Here is a 22,079-nt window from a genome sequence, read left to right as displayed (position 1 = left end):
TGTGTAGTTCCACTCAATTGTAGCACTACCTCTAGGGAAAAGAAGGGAATGAAAGAAAAAACAAGGGCTAATCTAGGTTTTTGGGTATTATTTGTTTTATGAAGATGAAGTTAGGGATGAATTTAGATCGGCATTGGGTTTGGAAATTTAAGATTAAGATTAAGAATTTTGATTTTGATTTTAAATTTTATTTGACATTAATAATAATAAATTTGTTATGTCATGCCAAAAATAATAATAAAATAATTCACGTCATCAAGAGAGATCAAAGTACAAGTAATTTGAAAGTTTATTGATTAAATTGAAAATCTTTAAATTTTAGTTAACAAAATAGAACTGAGAAGATAGTTGACTGATGAACCGTGTAATTTACCTAAATAAAAAACGCCACGTCAGCTATGCCGTTAACTTTTTAACGGCGTGGTACTAAAATGAAATAAAAAATAAATGTTAAGTATGATTTTGAAAAACATGAAAGTTGAGGTACTAAATTGGAACTAAAGTGATAGTTTAGGTACTGAAAAATAGTTTACCCTAAAATCATAATTTAATTATAATTCTATTAAAATTATAATTAATTTTTAATAAATGATCAATTTTAAATAAATCATTATACTTTTTAATATTTACATAATAAGGATAAAATTTGCTTGTGGTATGTTTCGGTACATCGCTTTAGTGGTATCTTATAGTATGCGACGTGCACTGTAGAATTTTCCCTGCGGTGATACATATAGTATTAGTTATTTTTTAATTTTTTTTTAAAACCATTGGATAATTATTTGTATTTTTTATTAAAAATAACAAAAAGATAGTTTTTATTAAACAAATTGCATTTCCTTTTATAAATAAATATTTAATTTAATTATAATTAAAATTAAGTAGGAGTTAAAAAGTTGGGTAAATTATGCCAATAATCCCTTTTGTTTGGGTATGTCCGACTTTGATCACCAATTTAAAAATTAAGGGTAAATTGTCCCGGACATTATCGGTCCATTTGGTTTAAGTCATTCCGTTTTTAACCTTGAACGAATATGTGACATAGTTGAGGGACTAAAATCAAACGGGATTTAATGGCCGAGGGAATAAAATTGAACGAATTGATAACATTAGGGACTAAAATTGAATGAATCGATAACGTTAGGGACCATGTACCCTTAATTTTAAATTGGTGATCAAAATCGATCAGACCAAAAATAAAGGGGATCATTCGCATAGTTTACCCTAAAATGTTAAGAGGCAAATTTATCAAATAGGCTTCAAAATTTAACAATGTTAGTCTTATAAACTAACTTGTGTCCGTTTTCCAACCTTAGGAGCTAGTTTGACCAAAAAAGTTCCGTGATCAATTTGATAAAATTACTAAACTCAAGGGCCAATTTATGTATTAAGCCAAATATAAAAAACCTTTCATTGGATTTGAGTAAACTCTTGATAAAATCTCGTCCTGCTTTTTTCAGTCGTTGCCCTACTGCTCCCTTGCTTTTGCAACAATTACAATTTTTTCTCCCTAGTTTTTCTTTTTCTTCTTCTTGTTGACTTAATTATAGGTTAAAATTTATGAATAGTCCCTACAGTTTACTTGTATTGAAAAATTACCCTATATATATTTTTAATTATATGGATCCTGTATTATCCCCTATTAACTTTGATACCATATTAGTTATTTTTTTAAGATTTTATTGATTTGACATTTTCTTAAATGTCAATTGATTGTTAAAGACACGATGGATTTTGAAAATAACAAAGTATTAAAGATTTCCAAAGGTTTCATTTATAATAAAGTGGAAACTTAACTACTCCGACAGTCATTTGACAAATAAAATGTTGGCAAAATGCTAAGTTAGTAAAGTCTCATAAAACAACCAAACCCAAAAATCAAAATTAACGGCGAAAGCAACAAATAATCGTGAATTTTAGATCGAATCGAATAGACTCGAATAGAAAAAATACGAGTTAATTAAGTTTATAATTATTATTTGAATCGAGACGAATTAAATATATTTGTTTAAATTTTTATTCAAATTTGAATATAATTATTCATAATGTTATATATTGATTGGTTCTTAATTAATTAACTCTCTAATCATATTTTTCATATTTTTGTTTCACATATGTAAGTAAGATTTTAATATTATTTATTATATAATTATTCTCTTAAATTATATAATATATTTATAATATTATTTTTATAAAAGAATATATTTTGAGTACAAAGTATAAAGGAGTCAAAGAATTGATGGAAGAAAGAAATTGTAAAAGGGTTGCTATCAAAGGATCAAATTGAAGAAAATACAAAATTGATAAATTAAATTGAAAACAAATAAAAAATTTGTTGTCAAAAAGAGGTGTGGAAATTACATAGGTATTCTACCGTAGTTGAAGAGCATATGGTTCAAATTTGGTCGAAACAGACTTAAAACGAGTGAAGAATGGGAAAAAGAGAAATCAAGAACCAAATCACAAATAATCAAATTGTTTAACTATAGACCAAACCCATATCATTTTAATTTTCAGTGTTTTAATTATTCAAAAATATCAAATTTAATTTGAACTCAAAATCTAAAAAAAAAAATTAATTAGCTCAAATAATTTCAAAATAAAAATAATATTTTAAATAAAATTCTATTATATATTCGAGATATTTTCTGTTATACTTTATAAAAAAATATAAGTTGCCAATTTTGACTAAAATAAATATTTGAAAACTCAACACTGTATTGACATATATGTGTATGAATTCATATTCATTATTTTCAACCAGCAAGTTGGAACAACTTGTCTTTACCGTCAAAACATATCAATGATTTGAACATTATCTCATCACCTTAAAATATCTGTCTGCTGCTCCTTTGTTCATCTTCTGCTGCACCTTCATGGAGGAGCCTCAAATGGGTGTTGAACTGCAAACCAGAGGTTTGTACCAAGTAAATTCCTTCTTTTCTCGGTCGAAGAGAATTTCGATAAAGTTTAAAGTCGAGTCAGATTCGAGTTCGACCCCTTCTGTTATCTGCAAATTTCTTAAAATTTACTGTTTTCTATGTATGTTTTATGTTATAGTTCATACCCAGAATCAAGATAAAGACCTTTCTTCTGCAAATCAGCCTCAGTCTTCAAGATTCAGGCATTACAAATGGTGGATTCGTGTGATAAGTTATATTGTTTTTCTTATCGCCGGCCAATCGGCGGCTACGTTGCTCGGAAGATTGTATTATGACAAAGGAGGGAACAGTAAGTGGATGGCAACGTTTGTTCAATCGGCAGGGTTCCCAATTTTACTCCCTCTCTTGTTTTACTTCTCGTCACCATTCTCCAAATCAAACCATAGGGGTGTTTCTTGCACCACAAAGCAACCGACGATTTCGACCCTTGTTGTGCTCTATTTCGGTTTCGGTTTACTCTTGACGGGAGACAACATGATGTACTCGTATGGCCTTCTGTATGTCCCGGTGTCGACGTATTCGCTACTCTGTGCGACTCAACTGGCCTTCAATGCCTTCTTTTCCTTTTTCCTCAACTCCCAAAAGTTCACTCCTTTTATACTCAACTCTGTTATCTTACTTACCATCTCAGCAGCCCTCCTAGCAGTCAATTCAGGCTCAGAAAACACCTCAACCGTCTCGAAAGAGAAGTACGCGATCGGATTCATATGCACCATCGGGGCGTCGGCGGCCTACTCTTTATACCTTTCACTTGTACAGTTTTCATTCGAAAAGGTCATAAAAAGAGAGACCTTCTCCGCGGTCCTGGACATGCAAATCTACCCTTCATTCGTCGCCACCTGCGGGTGCGTCGTCGGGTTGTTCGCGAGCGGAGAATGGAGGGGTTTATCGGATGAAATGAACGAATACGGAAATGGGAAGGTATCCTATCTGATGACATTGATTTTTACGGCGGTGACATGGCAGGTTTCGTCGATCGGATTGCTGGGATTGGTTTTCGAAGTGTCGTCTCTGTTCTCGAATGTGATTAGTACTTTGAGTTTGCCTGTGATCCCCATTCTTGCTGTGATGTTCTTCCATGACAAGATGGATGGTGTTAAGGCCATGGCCATGGTTTTGGCCATATGGGGTTTCATTTCATACCTCTATCAACACTATTTAGATGATTCTAAATCCAAAAGGGCAAATTCCAATGAAGTTGCTCAGGTCTAGGGTATTTCAATATGCCATTGAATCCAGTCTCTTTTTTTTTTACAAGAATACCTCTCAATGTTTCGCTTCGTTTCGTTTCGTTTACCATTCACGAACATATTAATTTATATGGTTTGGGTCTCATAGGCAACCAACACTCTATTTTTATCCTTTTATATGCAAACTAAAAAATGGTGAAATTACTTCACTAGTCTTTAACCTCCTTAGGTTTCACAATGTAAACTCCAAAGTTCACCCTTCAATTTTAGTCCATACCTTCACTCATATTTCAAATGTGAAAAAATAAAATGAAAAGGAGAATCGGGTAAATGAGCTTATAAACAGATTTATAAATGTTTCGATAAATGAATCTTCAAATAATTTTGTTCACGAACATAAACGAAACGAACACACCTTTGTTTTTGTTTGTTTGTTTATTAAATAAACATGAAAATTTTGTTCAAACTCGTTTATTTAACTGAATAAAAAAACATAAATAAATAATTTACAGACAGTTCGTCGAACGATTTGTATATTTACACCCCTAACTAAATATAAAACTCTTTAAAATGTGATTAAAATTCTAAATGGATCCAAATATAAAGTATCTTTTAAATTTGGTACTTTAGTTATCGGTTCGGACATTAAATATCAACTTACATCTAATGTGTTAAAAACTATTTATTAATCTATGAGTATTTTTTTAAATCAAATCAGTTGATTGACGAAATGATTTCATTGGAAAAATATTTTAATTTTGAGGATTGAATCAGTTTCAAAATATTAAGACCAATTTAAAATTTAACATACATCTCAGTGATGTCTAGTATTATTAATCCTAATTTTAGTAACCCAACAACTTTAACCGAAAGGGCAATAATGGCAAGAATTAAGATTGCCATCCTGTAAGGAAATAGCAAAGCTTAGATAGAAGGCGTCCTTCGATTTTGTACATACCGAGTCTCTCCCTCTCTTATTTCCCAAAAGATCATCTCAGTTGGCAATTGTAAGTGATCTATTCAATTTGTTTTTTGTTTGGTTTGTGCGATCTTAGCTAGAAATTACATATATTTTAAGCATTGGGTTGTTTTTGATTTCACTTGTAAAGATTATTGCATAAATGAGATAATTTTGTCGAGCAATTCCTTGGGGATTTGACGATACCAAGATTTCAGGGGACCCATTTTTGTTTCCTTACATTTACCCAGAAAAAAAAGGAGAAATTTTGTTCATTTGTTTATAGAGGATGGCTTGTAGAGGATGCTTAGAATGCTTGTTGAAGCTCTTGAACTTTTTGATGACTGTTGCTGGTTTGGCAATGGTTGGATATGGGATCTACTTGTTTGTTGAGTACCAAAGAGCTGCTGATGTTGCCACGCTTTTGTTGCCTGCGGGCCGTGATCAGCATTTGAGACAGCTCGGTCGGCCCATGCTCGTGGTGGCCGAGTATGTTTCGTCTGATATTCTCGATCGTCTTCCAAAAGAATGGTATTGTTTTTTTCATTTGCTCGTAGTTTGAATGTTTGATGTTGTTACTTCTTTATTTTTCCTTATTAGTTTAGCAATGCTTGCAATAGTTGAATTAAAAATGTGTTCATGTAGCATTTGTGATATTTCCCCATTTCTTTAGTGAAATACCGGTATGTACTATAATTTTTCACGGTCCACTTGAATTCGAGTCATACTAGATTGAATGAAATCTGCTTCCAAGATCCCCAGATGAATTGGACAAATCGGTATTTGAAATGTCATTTGGTGCTTCCTTGTAGGTATAGTTAAGACAATTCCGAGGCAGCGAGAAGCAATGCCAACTATTCTTTTTTGTCTAGTTTTTCTATAACTCATGCGAAAAAGAGCCTCAAGCATGTTAGATAATTTTGGGTTGAGAGTGGAGACTGGGTAGATCTTGGTTCATATTTCAAGGCCAGCTAAGCTGGAGCTTGAGCAGCTGTAATTTGTGTGTAGTCTTCTATCACATGTTATATTTTCTAGTTCATAACACGTTAACAGTTTGTTTTTCTTATGGTCATGTGTATTGCTGAAGAATCTTCTGCATGTTTTCATGTGTTTTAACTTTTCAATCTCGATTTTGCAGGTTTATATATTTATTCATTGGAGTAGGTGTGGTTCTATTTGTTATATCTTGCTGTGGTTGTATTGGAGCTTCAACTCGGAATTTATGCTGTTTGTCTTGTGTATCCTCATTATCTGTTTGATATTTTCGACAGTGGTAATTTGGACATAGATAAATCATGTAACGTCCTAGCAAAATTATAATCTAGTAGTTCTTAATTTTATTTTATCCCAATCATTTTTCTTCTCTTTCATGATGATCGATTTCCTTAAGGCAACCTAGTATTCAGTGTTGGTGTTTCTGTTGATCTTGGTGGAGCTGGGATGTGCAGCTTTCATAGTCTTCGACAAAAGCTGGAAACATGTGACTTTTGCTTACTTTTTGGTCCATTCTCCCTTCTATTTAATCGAAGATAGTGTGCTTGATTATCTAATTGGTGCTAATTTCTTTAGGAACTTCCTGCGGATAAAACAGGATACTTTGATATGATATATCATTTTCTGCAAGAAAACTGGAGTATTGCTGGATGGGTAGCTCTTGGAATTGTTGTCTTAGAGGTAAACGTAATGTGATACTGATCTATATCCTGAGAACTTGCATATTACTTCACATTCATGAACAATCACTTTCAACAGTATGCAAAAAAAAAAAAAATAGAGCAACAATCTAATAGACTGATAGAGGTTAAATAAATGAAGTTGTTTTCTAATAAAAGGCTTTCCTATTTGATTACTAATCGATTAGAGTTGTATTCTTTATTCTCAGCCCTTATAATTTGTTTTTTTTTCCGTAGCGTCATTTGGCTTTCAAACATATGGTTCTTTGTGATAACAATGCACAGAAGAGTCCAGGGCTTTCTTATCCTTACTGAGTAGATACAACTTAGTCTTGGATATCTATCTGTTGCAAATAAATTTGGCATAAGAAAAGAGATACGATCTTATTTAAATTCCATAATCAAGTGTTAAAGTTGAAAATTATTCAATTTAACCGTACTAAAGGAAAGTTGAAAACTTCAACTATAGAAAATTTGGAATGCCGCATGTCCAGTTCTTTTCGGTATTTATTGTGGTTAAGATGATTGCATATGACATCATTTTAGTCCTAGATAACTTTTAGGAGGGTTCCATATGGAGAAAGATGTTGGATTATGATTCACCGAGGGAAAGTTAGTTGACAAATTGCACCACGTAGTACTTTAGATTGATGGTGATTTGTTTTATGACTTGTTTATCTGCTGTATGATACTGGTATAGTTTCTCTAGGCTTTAACTTATTTGTATTCAAAATCAACTTCAACTTGCAGGTTCTTATTTTCTTGTTAGCCCTTATGGTTAGGGCTGCCAATGTACCGGCTGATTATGACAGTGATGATGAGTTCATTGCACCAAGGCAGCAAATCAGACAGCCTTTGATCCACAGGCAACCAGTTCCAGTTACAGGTGTACCTGTTGCTGGCGGCCTTGATCAACGGCCCGGAAGAACTGATGCTTGGAGTTCACGTATGAGGGAAAAGGTGATTTCTTTTCCATAAATTCTTTCTCTTTGATATAAACATATAGTTGTCTTGTCTGGTAAATCTTTGCTTAGACCAATTCTTACATCATGTCTTGGTTTCCTTGAGGCTTCAAATCTCAACATTGAATCAAGTAATCCTCTAAACATCTAGGGTTTGTGATTATCATCTAATTTGTGTAGTAAAATCTTGAATCATATGGTCTGTTTGGACATATACCCCAAACTACAAACTGATCCAACCCGAACACCGCCACTCGTCCTCTTCTATTCCAGCATTTTGTTCTCCTTATTATATCCCTTTGTCTCATCTTTTTTTTTCTCTTAACCTTTTTCCTATTTGTTTCTCTAACATTGTTTTTCACTGGATGTATATCAGTATGGGCTGGATACGTCCGAGTTCACATACAACCCTTCAGAGTCAAACAGGTATCAGCAGGTGGCCCCTCAACCAGCAGAAGAAAGCAGCCGTTGCACCATTATGTGACGATCATCTGGTTGATTTGGCTTCCGAGGCTATTGCATTGTCGATTGAATGACAGCTTCAATTTATTTATCATTCAGATTACAGTCTTATTTTATGTGTTTCCCACTCATTGATTTCTTTAGAAAACAAGTGTTTCAAAAACGCATAACCATTTTGAGTGTAAAAATTGGACTGCTAGTCTGCTACATTAAGGTTGGGCAATGAGTTGAATCCTGAGCTAAATGCAACTCTGCCTTTTACTTATATGTTCCTTCTCATGTTATGAATATATATGGCAAAATAAGTATAGATTCGAGACATCAATGCAATGTCGATATACACCGATGTCTCATATAAACCACTGAAATAAGTTCTTTTCTTTAGACAAGTGATTGAGCACTTGAAATTTACAATCAGAAACAGAATAAAAATGGTTTCTTTGAAAATTTATGCTAGGAGATACCCATTTTCAGCCCAGGAACAAGGAGATTTTTTTTTTATTTTTAAATTTGATAGTTACTGGGTTTTATACGTTTCTTCTAGTGTGCTTTGATCATAGACTCAAATTATGCAAGACAATAGAAAGTTGCATAGGATACCTTTTTAATGGTGTTTAAATGACCAACACTCCCTTGGACTAATTACACCCAACTCTCTAGATTTTGATGTTTTGAACAAGGATGGTAATAGGTCGGGTCGGATTTGTGGGTTACTTAAACCCAACTCGATAATTGAAATCCCCTATTCATATTTGTTTCAATTCAGATTTAGAAGGGTCCCTGTCCGATCCGAAATTCGATTCGATATTTTTGGTTAAAATTTGCACTCGATTCAATCTGATTCAACTTGAATCATTTATATATAATTCATTTTTATTAGATAAAATAAGGATCTGATTGAATAAAAAAAGAAAAATAGAAAAGAGTATTATTGTAATAGCCTCTAAATATACAAAGGATGATTATAATATTATGTCAGATCAGATCGTGTCAGTTTTTTTCACCCTAAACTTGAACCTAACTCGACATAATCAAATCCTAAGAAAGCTTGATCAGGTCTGACTTGAGCCTGAAATTTTAAAATGGAAAATTAATCCGATTAAGCTGAATTGGATCAAAACCCGTCGGTCCGGATCATAAAATGTGCATATCTAGTTTGAAGATGAATATAAAATTTGGTTCATTGGTTGAAGGATGCAATTAACCCTAGGAATCTAAAACCTGCATAGTTGCATATCAATCTGTAATAAAAACAAAAGTCATTTAATCTGACTAATCTCGTAACATACCGCCATTACTGAAAAGCTCCATCGACATTTAAGAAATCTGTATAAATTCCCAGCTTCTCGTTCCAAAAGAAACCAACCAGTTTCTTGCTCCTTCCGCAATGGGTTCATTTCAACGGTACCTCTTTCTCTTCACAACCATGGCATTCGCCATAGCCATCACCCCAGTTTTCTCGGTTCTCGGATGGGAAGAGAGATACTCGCCGGACCCGACGGTGTGTTGGGCGGAAACAGTGATGAAGGTAGATGGGTGCCAGCACGATATTTTCAAATCCCTGGTTGAGAAGAATATAAACCTCAGCTTTGGATGCTGCGAAGCGATTTATAGTATGGATTACAGGTGCAGGAACTGGATTTTCAACCATGGAAGATTCACGCCGGAGTTTGGTAATGAAATCAAAAGGTTTTGCGGTACCTTGGGCGTCACTCTTCCGCCCAGTTATCTGATTTATTACCCTGATCACGACGCTCCCGGTCACGATGACATGAGGGATTGAATCATTGTTTAAAGAGTTGAACGATGCAAGAGTGTTTTTCATATGTAGAAGCAAAGTGGATAAAATTATAATTTAAAACAGGGTAAACTATACACATAGTCACTTATGTTTTAGTCTGGTCAATTTTAATTATTGATTTTAAAAAATGAATAATTTTAATTTTTATATTTTTGATCCGTTCGATTTTAATCCCTCAATCGTTAACTAGATTAGTATTTAAAATTACCGCCGTCACAATAAATTGAACACAAAATCACGAAGAAAATAACAAGAGGAAATGAAGTAGTAATTAAATTGAAGAAAACACAGAAATTTGAAACGCTTAATGAAAAAAATAACAAGAAAACATACTAGCGACTTTTCCTGCGCAAATCAACTTTAAATCCAAACAGCTAGAAGATTTGACAGCGAATATTAAAGAAAAGAGAAAATAACCTCAGTGATCGAAAATGTCTTAAAATATACGATTTTAACTAAATTTTTTTAGATTTGACAAAATGACCAACAAATTCACAACGCGAACTCCAATTTCGCAACCCAGTTTCCAATTTTGCAACACGAATTTGTAAATCGCAACACAGAAGTCAAATTCGCAACACGATAGTCAAATCCGCAACACAAAAGTCAAATTCGCAATGCGATAGTCAAATTCGCAACGCAATAGTCAAATTCACAACACAGAAGTCAAATTCGCAACGCAATAGTCAAATCCGCAACACGATAGTCAAATCCGCAACACAAAAGTCAAATCCGCAACACAAAAGTCAAATTCGCAACACAAAAGTCAAATTCGCAACACTGAATTTCAAATTCGCAACACAAAAGTCAAATTCGCAACGCGATAGTCAAATTCGCAACGCGAAACACAATATTAATTTCGCAACACAAATGTAAACAGTATTATCGTAAATCATAACCTAAAACCTTAAATCACAACTCAGTCCCATCTCCATCTCTCACTTTCTCCGGCGACATCCGTCCCTATCTCTGGCGAAATCTGTCCCCATCTCCGACGAAATCCGTCTATCTCCATCTCTCAGAGCAACCCTCACAACCATTCACGGTCAGAAATGGAAAATCAACCACCGAGGGTTAGTTTTTTAATCTCTTATTTTTTATTTTGAAATTTTTGTATTATTATTAGATTTTTCTTATATTGATGATAAATTTACTGGTAATTTCAATATATATAAAGATTAACCATTTCACTGAGATTGCTTAATAAATTCATTCGGTTGCTGCCAATACTGCTAAACTCTTTAGTCTTTAACCCTGTGAAGTTAGTATTTGTCTTTGTTTTGTCTTTTTGTTGAAGAAATGCAATTCATTCAAGTTTTAATTTGCAGAAGAATAGTTTTTGAAACTTAAATTCCCAACACGAAAATGAAAATCGCAACACCAAAATCACAATTGCGAATTTAAGTTTCAGAAACTACTCTTATTCTGCAAATTGAAACTTGAATGAATTGCATTACTTCAACAAAAAGACAAAACAAAGACAAATATTAACTTCACAGTGTTGCTAATTTAAGTTTCAAGAATAAACTACTACTCTTTATGTTGTCCTTGAACATGTACTAAACCTATATGTTGTCCTTTTAAATGTTTATATATAAGTGCTTACTTCTGGAATGTTATTTGATGCATTTTGTGAAATATGATGGAATAATGACAGCATGTGAATACCGTGCTAGTTTGAAACATATTTGGCTTTGTTTTCACTATTTAATATCATGTCTGTTTATAGTGTATAATTTGTAGTTTTTGGTATATCTAACTTGGTATGTTTATTGTTTTTGTAGAAATTTTTTTCGGCTGCATTGATCTTAAGGAATAAATTAAGCCTAGCCACTAAAATTGCGTTGATGCTTACACCTCTACAAAGAAAATTGTTTGAGGATACTTGCTTCGGGCCATGGCTGAAAGTACAACATACGGGTGGAGATGCTATGTTAACACATTTGTTTCTTCAGACCATGACTAACGATCTACCCGAGAGGATACAACGTGGTGATGAAGAGATATGGTTTCATTTTCCTCTGGCACCAGAGTATACTTGTTTTGGACGGGAGAAGTTTTGCTTAATCACTGGTCTACGCTTCGGACACGATGAAGTAACCCGGTACACTAGTCATATCTCCCGTCCATCATGGTTATCTCGGGTTTTTCCTGAGCTGGCAAAGTCAAAGCCGACTCGGATGGATGACCTTGATGTTGTCCGAGTATGCCATTTATTACTTTTGTACGTCGACTTTTTAGGCAAAGAGGACATACAACCTATCTTTGAGGACCTAATATTATTGGTAGATGACCTAAATGCATGGAACCTATTTCCGTGGGGTTCATATCTATGGAAAGCTACCTGGAAGAAGTTGTCATATGCCTTTGAGGACCAAAAAAGTTTGCGGGGCGATGGTTCTAAATACACTTTGACAGGCTTTACTTGGGCCTTTAAGGTAAGAATTTCTATATAATGTTTCCAAAATTATAATTAATTATTTAACAATTACTAATGTTTGTATATTATATTGTTTGTAGATTTGGATATTTGAGGCTTTCCCCAGCATGCGGACATATGCGATAAAAAGATCAAATGATATTCCTAGGGCTATTACCTAGAAGAGGATCCGCATGTTGGATTGGGAAGAGTTACTCCCATATACGACGATGAATAATGTAAGTTAACACACAAATAATACCATATATAAACAAGTTATTACTAGTACAGGTTTAACTTTGTTTGAGCTTTTATATTGTTAGGAGGTCAACTATCTATTACAGAGGCTGACACCCACAAAGGCTGATCTTGCCACTGATTGGTGGCAAGCTAGTAAGCGATTTTTTGATGGGACGGATGATGAGCACCCCCCACTTCGAGAGCCATCACCTGATCGGGCCGATTCTACAGCTCGACACCCGGAGCCATCACCTGATCGAGCCTCTTCTCCACCTTCACCATCACCTATTCCATCACATCATCGAGCCTCTTCTCCACCATCACCTCATGATAGGCGACCGACAAAGAGGCCACAACATTTATCTCTCTGTTCTCCACCTCCACGGGATGAGTTAGGGGAGTTACGTGATGAGGTTGGTGCTTTGCGTCATGAGGTCGATACTTTACGTTAAGATAATGGTGCATGGCGTGATAAGGTTCGGTCTTTACGTTGTGAGGTGGATTTTTTAAGCGACGACAATGGTGCGCTACGTGGTGAGGTATCTACTTTATGTGATGAGGTTGTCGCTCTACGCGAGATTATTTCATCGTTGCAAAATGAGGTTCATACTCTACGCAATGAGGTAAATTTGTTTAATACTATACTAAAAATGCAAATAACCTTTTTTCGGCATTATTTATTTATTTACTGATTTATGTATTAATTTATTTTCAGCGGCCCGATAAGGTAGATGCTTTACATCGGGTTTTTCTTGCACGACGGGGTTCACACATTAGACGTCGTGCACGTGCCATTACATCTCTGTTCACCCCACTAGTGCCAAGACTCCGTAACTCATATCGTTCAAGAGGCCCCTCTCATCATCGAAGAGGCCCCTCCCACCGTTCAAGAGGCCCCTGTCATCGTTCAAGAGGTCCCGACCGCCGTTCAAGAGCCCGATTCACACGGCGTCATATGTCGATATATTGATAAACCCCCTCCCGTGCCTGATATGATGGATGCGAGTTGTCTTTCGTATGTGTTACCGGCCAGTACCATTCCTCAGCAGGAGAGGGAAACACTACTAGACACAATTACGGATAATGCCCTTTGGGCTAAGACCGCAATTGATTTTTATCTACATGAGCGGAGCAAGGGGTATTATTCTGACTATGCCAACTCGACGATGTTATGTATTTGTTTCTTGATCGGTCTTGGTGGGGTATTTTATTAGGGGTTGAAGATAATGGCTATCTCGAAGGGGTGGTAAGTCTTATATTCTTCTTATATTACATTTTGATTAATTTTTTTTAATTATTAATAAATTTACTAATATATGTATTTTTTTATAAAACAACATATTGATGCATGAGTGTCACGTCTTCTAATAATAAGGAAATTGAGGAAAATAAGAAATACTCGATGGACTATTATGCCAACGTCTTTTCACGTAGCTCACTTGAAGGATCCGAGAGATGCTTCATATACGTTGGGTAATGGAAAAGCTAAACTTTATCCTGCGTGGTGGGAGGTCGATAAGGTTAGTATTTATTTTTTGAATATTTTAAAGGTTTTCATAAATTTTATTTGATGTGTGCAATTACTTATGATTACAGGTGTTTATCCCTGTTTTGGAACGTCGTCATTGGCTTCTCGTCGAGCTTCAGCTCCCATCCCTGAAGACAATTGTATATGACAGCATGTTGAATTACATACCATTGTCTGATTTGAGAGATATTATTTGTAAGGGATGGAGCGCTCATTTGGCGAAATACTTGGACGCGATTGATTATTGGACTAATTCTGGAAACAAGAAGCCAAAAAAGTTCAAAGTTACAATGATCAGAGACGATACCGCGCCACAAAAAATGGAGGGAGCCAGAGGAGATTGTGGTCCTCTTGTATGCATGTGCTTGGAGCGTTTGACGACAGGAAGTAAACACCTTCTACCTCCCACAGATAGAGATAGAGGTGCAGTAGGTTTATGGTTTCAGCATTTTATGGCTCGAACAATATATGCGAGACGTTGCCTACCTGCATCCGCGTGCTGAAAGTTTGCATAAACAATTGGTAAGTTTGAGTAAGTGTTGTTAACATATATACTCTTTGTTGGTTTGAAAATGTTTGGTTAAGTACCTAGAATTCAATAATTTGTTGTTTGCTGGTTTTAGATGTGTAGAAAGTGTTGTTTGAGCAAGTGTTTGGTTTCTATAGGTTATTCCTGACGTGAGCTGCGTGAAATTGATGTATTTGTGCATAAACAACAGTCTGGGGTACACTTTTTTTGATTGTTTAATTGAATTTTACATTGAAAGTTGATTTGTTTAATTGATGGGGAAATAAGAATTATTTTTTGCTTGTTTAATTGATTTGTTTAATTTGATGTGTAAATAAGAATTATTTTTTTGCTTGTTTAATTGATTTGTAAAACTTGATTTGTTGTTTTAAATTCAATCTGCATTATGTTGAAGGCAAAAAAGACCTGTTGAAGGTACAAATTCGCAACGCGAAAGGTAAATTCGCAACATGAAAGTCAAATTCGCAACGCGAAATAAGCGTTATGATAGTCAAATTACAACGCGAAAGTCAAATTCGCGTTGCGATTTTCGGTTTGCGATTTCGCGTTGCGAATTTAACTTTCGCGTTGATTGCAACATACAACATCAAGTTATATACAACATCAAACACATTCCAAGCTATAAATACAAGCTAAGGACACTTGAAGAAGAAAGAGAACAACTATCTAAGCAATCAAACATAAGAGAAAATCCCAACATGATAACAACTGAACATATCATAGCAATGTTCAAACTCAAGTTACTAATGAATGTCTAACTGAAAATGTATGCATTCACACATAAAATACACATAATACAACGTTTGCATTTAAAAATCACCTAAGTTAATAAGTCCCAAAAGGTGAAGCCGGTTGTGATTGGGATTTTGATTTTAATTGCGATTTTGATTTCCTTTTGCTTGGCACCATATGGGCTTTGGATTTTGATGAGGATCCATTTTTTGGTAGAGGAAAATATGATTGTGATAACACTGGTGATCCACCGGTCAACCTTGTATGACCACTTTCCTTGCACCGACTACATGTCGATATCCTCTTCTCTTCACCCTTAGACAGTATACGATCGTGATTTTTTGGTCGGCCAGGTAGCCTGCTGTCCATGACTGGTGGCAAAACTGTTTGTAAGTCATCTGATATGTCCCACTCAGAAGGATGTGGACATGGGTAGACAATCTCGGCATAAGTCTGTCGATATATTTCTGTAGTGTAGCAATACATAGCGTATGCGCTTGAATCATCTTGGTTTAGATGAAGAGCAACTTTTATAACATGGCCACACAGATAACCAGATGTTTGTCATTTCTTACAACTACACGTCTTTGCATTTAGATCGATAATCCCATTTAAGTTATTATCCAATACTTCAAACAAAGTGTTTGAACATGATTCAACTCTCCATGACATTGACTTCACAACACGTTTCGTTATCTTTTTTTCAGTCCATGGTGTAACACGACGTTCCAATGTTCCTGTAAATTTAAATAAATAATACTTAATAAAATATATGATAAGTTATGAATTTAAAGAAATAATACCTGCATGGTTTTTTTTCTTGTAGTACCACTGTTGAATAGAGGCTTGAAAAAACTCAATTAAAATAGTAATGGGTAATTTCCGGGAATGACGACTTAGAGCGTTGATTGATTATGCACTATTAGACGTCATGAAACCATATCTTGCTCCAAGTTGATGTACTCTTGACCATCTTTCAAACCCGACATCTTCTAGTGTTTGAGCACATTGAGGTAAAACACGTCTTAAACAATTTATATGCTTATTAAAATCCACTTCCCGATAAGCTTTTATAGCCTTCCAATATGTCCATTTGTGATTTTTTATACCAGCAGACCTTGATTTTAGATTTCTGTACAAATGAACACCACAAAGTCCATGAAAAGCATCTGGAAAACACCTTCTAACAACGTTGTCAATTGAGTTTGCCCTATCGGATATGATTGTCAGATTGCTAATAGGACCTATACAATTCCTAAGATACCCCATAAACCATGTCCATGAATCAGAGGTTTCAGATTTGCCAACCCTGTAAGCTATTGGCAGTATCCCATTGTTAGCATCCATGGCTACTGCTAATAAGTTTACTCCAAGGTATCGACCTTTCAAATGTACTCCGTCAACTATAATAACTGGGCACATGCAAGTAATAAACGAACGAATCTACAAAATCATACACACAAGAAATATAATAATTTAAATGTGAAATGCATGCAACTAACAAAAATGAGTCAACAAAAGTATAATTATTTACTAACGCAACACCAATGGCGATAAATAGCAACTCAAAGCGTCCATATCTATCTGTTTTGATATGAGTTACTGACCCAAGATTTTTCAGCTTTAAATTGTGACAATAAGTCGGCAGTTGGGCAAACGATGCTTCTGGTGACCCCCTCAACAATTCCAAGGCATAACATTTGGCTCTCCAAGCTTGAGAATATGAGATGCTAATCTTGAACCGAGCATTCATGTCAGTCATGATTTCATGTCCCCGATATACCCTTCCATTCAAAAACATTAACTCGGCCAGAAAACCACCCAACACCTCTTTGTTTGCCTGTCTATGGTGAGGAAAAACTTGGGTTCTTGAACATGTATGTTTATTAATAAAAGTCCTAACTTGAAGCATTTCGCAATCTTTTATCCTCTTTGCAATCATATGCCACGTACAGTTTTTGTCAATCATACACTTTGTTTCGAAACGATCTTTGCTTGATTTGTTAACTTTTAGTTGATAGCCATCTTCCACACATTTCGTATACAAAGCTATCTTCAAGTCTTCCTTTGTATCAAAACAATCATCTTTCTTGATACGAATAACTTTTGTGTAACAATCAACTGTTATCTTTACCAACTCTTCTTCCGGTATCTGAAGTAATTTTGACATATTCCAGTTATACTTCCGTGGTATTTTCTTCTTTTTCTTTTTTTCGGGGACTTCTTCTTCTTCTTTTTTTTCTTCTTCAGGGTTATATGAATTACAGAATGGATGTTCAACATGTTTATTCACAGTCGTAACTTCCTCCTCATTATCATTAACAACATCTTCCTCGGCAGCGGCTGTTTCATCATAAAAATTCGGGTATTGACCAATATCAAAATCATTACATGCAGGGTCTGTTTCTTCTTCCATCACATCATCAAAATCCGAGTATTGACCAAGATCAAAGTCCGGGTATTGACCAAGATCAAATTTTGAATATTGACTAGTACTCACAATTTTTTTTGTTAGGTCATAATCATCTAACTGGTCAATACGAAAACCAGAATTTGGTGCTGAAAGTTGATTGGGATTTGGATTAGGAAAACGTTGTGGGTTTTGAGATTGTGTTTGATATTGTGTTTGGTATTGGAAATGTGGTGAAATAAAATTTTCTTGGTGATGAAATTGTGGTGGAACCATTAAATTTTGAGGTTGATAACAACGTTGTACATTGTGAGCACCATAAACTGGGGTTGAAGAACTTAGTTGATTACTACCCGCTACTGACCCAACTTCACTACTTCTAGGTTCAACAACATACAATGTAACATCATCTTCTTGCGAAACACTAATGTAAGCAATAAATCGTTCAACATCTTCATTGTCGGTTAACAAATAAACTTTACCTTTTCTATGATAAGATAGCCTAAATCCACTTAGAGGCTCTAAATTCAATTTCTTTGCAACACGTAACATTAGAGTTTCATAAGTTAACTTTTTTAATGACAGTTTTAGTTGAAGATTCATGGGTAAAGGCACATATTGTAAAACACCATGGAAATTCTCCCATGACCCTCCAAAACACAAATCTATCCAAACATGATCAACATTAGATGATTTTATTCTACAAATTGTAAATTAATTTACTAAACAAACGAGCTATAAACTAGATATCATCACTAACTTAGAGAAAAACATATCTTTATTAAGTTGATAATTGATAATTTGGGAGAGAAATCATTGAAAAATTATATAGAAATAAAATTATGTAAAAAAATTAGAGATGGGGAAGGATGTCGTTGGATATAGGAACGGATGTCACCGGAGAGAGTGATAGATGGAGATGGAATGAGTTGCGATTTAGGGATTTAGGTTATGAGTTGTTGCTGTTGCGTTGTTATATACCCAAAACATTTGTGTTGTGAAACTAAAACTTGTTGCGAAATTAAATTCGTGTTGCGAATTCGAAAATCTAGTTACGAATTTGAAATTCAGTTGCGAATTTGAAATTTCGCGTTGCGAATTTGACTTTTGTGTTGCGAATTTGACTATCGCATTGCGAATTTGACTTTTGTGTTGCGAATTTGACTTTTGTGTTGCGATTTACAGATTCGCATTGCGAATTTGGAAAGTCGCAATGCGATTTACATATTCACGTTGCGAAATTGGAAAATGGGTTGCGAAATTTGAGTTCGCGTTGTGAATTTGTTGGTCATTTTGACAAATCCAAAAAAAAGTTGATTAAAATCGTATATTATAAGGCATTTTCGGTCACTGAGGTTATTTTCTCTAAAGAAAAGAGTCTATTGGTGATAACGAAGTAGGTACGCTTGTGTTAACGGAGGAGGAAGGAGAAGAAGACATGCAACACAACACGTGGATTTTTTTAATTGCTACCTAACATTTCCATTAAAGATTTAACGAGAGTTGATGGCTGAAAGATTAAAACCGAAACGGATCAATAACACAAGAGATTAAAATCACTCTTTTTTAAATTGATTTGACCAAAATTGATCGGACCAAAAATATAAAGGACCATCTATATAGTTTATCCTTTAAAAATAAAAAGGTAGTATTTTGAATAATACTGTAATAGTATCATAATTTATAGTAATTTGTTATTTAGCATTATCGAGCAAAATTTTAATTATTGTGTGTTTTAAAATAATTTATTATAACATAAAAATAATAGGCAAAAGAGTATGTAAGACACTTGTACATTTCCAAAAAAAAAATCAACGTAGCTTTCGTCATTTTTTTCCACCGAATGTGATCCTCAAACTTAAAAAACAAATTCAATATGATTTTTTGACCAATGATTTCCGTTGTTGACAGTTACGGTGTTGATGGCGGTCCACAGTGACTATGACATGACATATGGGTTAAATTGGTTTTTTTGGTCGAGTTCGATGGTCAAATTGAGTTTTTTTAAAAGTTCAAGGACTTATTTGTTTTTAAAAAAATTAATTTAGATTTTAAATTTTAAATTTAAACTATAAAAATATAGAACAAAATTAAATATAAAAATGCTAAAAATAAAAATTAAATATATGTATATTTAAAAATTTTAGAAATAAAATTACTAAGGAAATATGAAGAACCAAAATGAGCAACTTAACTACCCGATCAAATATTCTTGCTCGGGACTTTTTTTAAAAATTATAATACTTAAATTATTTTTAAATCTCAACCTTTAAGTTAAAAATAATAAATTTACAAAACCACATTGAGCAAGTATATTTGATCGGGTGATCAAGATGCTCATTTTTATTCTTCATATTTCCTTAGTAATTTTATTTTTAATTTTTTAATATATATATATTTAATAATTTATTTTTTTATATTTGAATAGTTTAAATTTAAAATCTAAAATAATATTTTTTTTGTAAAATCAAATAAGCTCCTAAATTTTTTTAAAAAAAACTTAATTTGTCCCTCGAACTCGACCCAAAAAACCAATTTAGCCTATCTACCATGACACCAATTACTGTGGACCGCCACATCAGCACCGTAACAATTAACGAAGAAAACCATTGGCCAAAGGGTCATATTAAGTTTGTTTTCTAAATTTAAGGGTCACATTAGATGCAAAAGAACAATTAGGGCCACATTAGTTTTTTTTAAAGTACAAGGGCCTCACATAACCTTTTGTTAAAATAATATAAATCTGAACTTAAAATTAAATAGAAAGTGAAAAACAATACATCATTAAAATATATAATTCACAATCATTCTCTTTTATTCAAATTCACTAATGTGAGTGACAAAAAATATTAAATGAAGTTAATTTACGATTAACTCATAATATTTTTATTAATGTAAAAATGTTTATAAAGTAGTATATATTTTAATTACTTTAAATTATTTGACAATAAATGTTCAATTACATTTGTAGTTGTTGGTGCTCGAATTTATGATCTCTAAGAATAACAATGATTCCTTTAACTAATAAAATAAGTTAGGTTGTACGACTCGTAAAATTAAATACTAGAAAAAACAACATTTTATCAAATGCTGCATTTTACTTTGCCATTCGGTAATTGAATAAAAAAGGCTTAGTATAAAAAAAAGGTTCAAATTATATCATTTTCCCATTTAAGTGCTTAAATTATTTTTCTATTAATTCAGGTGTTTAATATTATAAACTTTACTATTTTAAGTATCTAGACTATAACGATCTTAAAGAACTCTATTAAGTAACACATTGTGTATTTATATAATTTTAAAAAATTTATTTTATAAAATAAAAATATTATTTTCTAAAAACAAAAACAAAAATCCCAACCCGCTTATCTCTCTCAAACCCCACCTGTGTGCCACTTGTAACCTCCCATTGATTTACGGTCAAAGGCATAGGTGGCCAAACGGCCGAATGTCACAGCCGACCAAAAGGTCAAACGGTCAGATGGGAGAACTCCTGCTGTGATGCGCCTAAAAAACGGCTAAAAAACGGTATGATCTGTTAAATAAGTGATCGGTTAAAATTTAAATCGGTTATGTTATATCATTTAACCAGAAATATTATCAAGTACAATAATATATTAGGTAGCGCTTATATAATGTAATAGGTAGCGCTTATATTGACCTATTTTCTAACTAAATAGGTATATTTAAACCGGTAACATTACAAATCTACCTATTACATTATAATTATCGATTTTGATGTTTTTGGAATTGATACAATTTTATATGTATCGACACTTTATGCGTGCACCTAGTTGTGCTTTCATTTTAGGAAAAAAGTATCGATACATATTTAAAGAGTGTCGATACATAATGTAAACCTATTTGCTAATTATCGATTTCAATGTTTTTTGAATTAACACTTATGCGTGCACCAATTTGAGTTCTTCAATCTACAGTTTAAATGACACAAAATCCTAACCAAAAAAAATAAAACTAAAATGACCTAACTTTATCCTATAGAGATAATAAGAGTATATCATAAATTTGCGTTGAGAGATGTCTGTTTCTGAGTTTTTGTTCTTTGAGAAACTGATAACATGGTGGGTTTCCCAATGTTATTCTTTTGTTACTGCAAAGTTTTTGTTCTTTTCTTACTGGGTTTTGCTTAAAATATCTAACTTTTTGTATTAAAAAATGAAAATTCTGAAATAAAAATGACCACACAAGCACACTTTTTTACTACCGGTTTTG

General features: G+C 33.7%; 2 protein-coding genes across 2 annotated transcripts; both read left to right on the top strand.

The window, feature by feature from the left end:
• The first annotated feature begins 2,806 nt into the window (after positions 1 to 2,806).
• Positions 2,807 to 4,190, top strand: LOC120192071 (probable purine permease 11). The gene is made up of 2 exons (XM_039194924.1): positions 2,807 to 2,916; positions 3,061 to 4,190. The coding sequence occupies exons 1-2, from the start codon at positions 2,877 to 2,879 to the stop codon at positions 4,152 to 4,154; spliced, it is 1,134 nt and encodes a 377-aa protein (XP_039050855.1). The 5' UTR covers positions 2,807 to 2,876; the 3' UTR covers positions 4,155 to 4,190.
• A 1,166-nt stretch (positions 4,191 to 5,356) lies between these two features.
• LOC120191699 (tobamovirus multiplication protein 2A-like) lies at positions 5,357 to 8,457 on the top strand. Its single transcript, XM_039194613.1, has 6 exons — positions 5,357 to 5,621; positions 6,229 to 6,328; positions 6,490 to 6,570; positions 6,660 to 6,764; positions 7,514 to 7,723; positions 8,102 to 8,457. Exons 1-6 carry the CDS (start codon positions 5,380 to 5,382, stop codon positions 8,207 to 8,209), a joined length of 846 nt encoding a protein of 281 aa, XP_039050544.1. The 5' UTR covers positions 5,357 to 5,379; the 3' UTR covers positions 8,210 to 8,457.
• The last annotated feature ends 13,622 nt before the right edge of the window (positions 8,458 to 22,079 follow it).

This window comes from Hibiscus syriacus, unplaced genomic scaffold (assembly GCF_006381635.1).
Source record: "Hibiscus syriacus cultivar Baekdansim isolate YM2019G1 unplaced genomic scaffold, ASM638163v2 tig00116971_pilon, whole genome shotgun sequence".
Classification (NCBI taxonomy): domain Eukaryota; kingdom Viridiplantae; phylum Streptophyta; class Magnoliopsida; order Malvales; family Malvaceae; genus Hibiscus; species Hibiscus syriacus.
The sequence above is the reverse complement of the archived record's forward strand: the minus strand, read 5'-3'. Positions and strand labels throughout refer to the sequence as shown.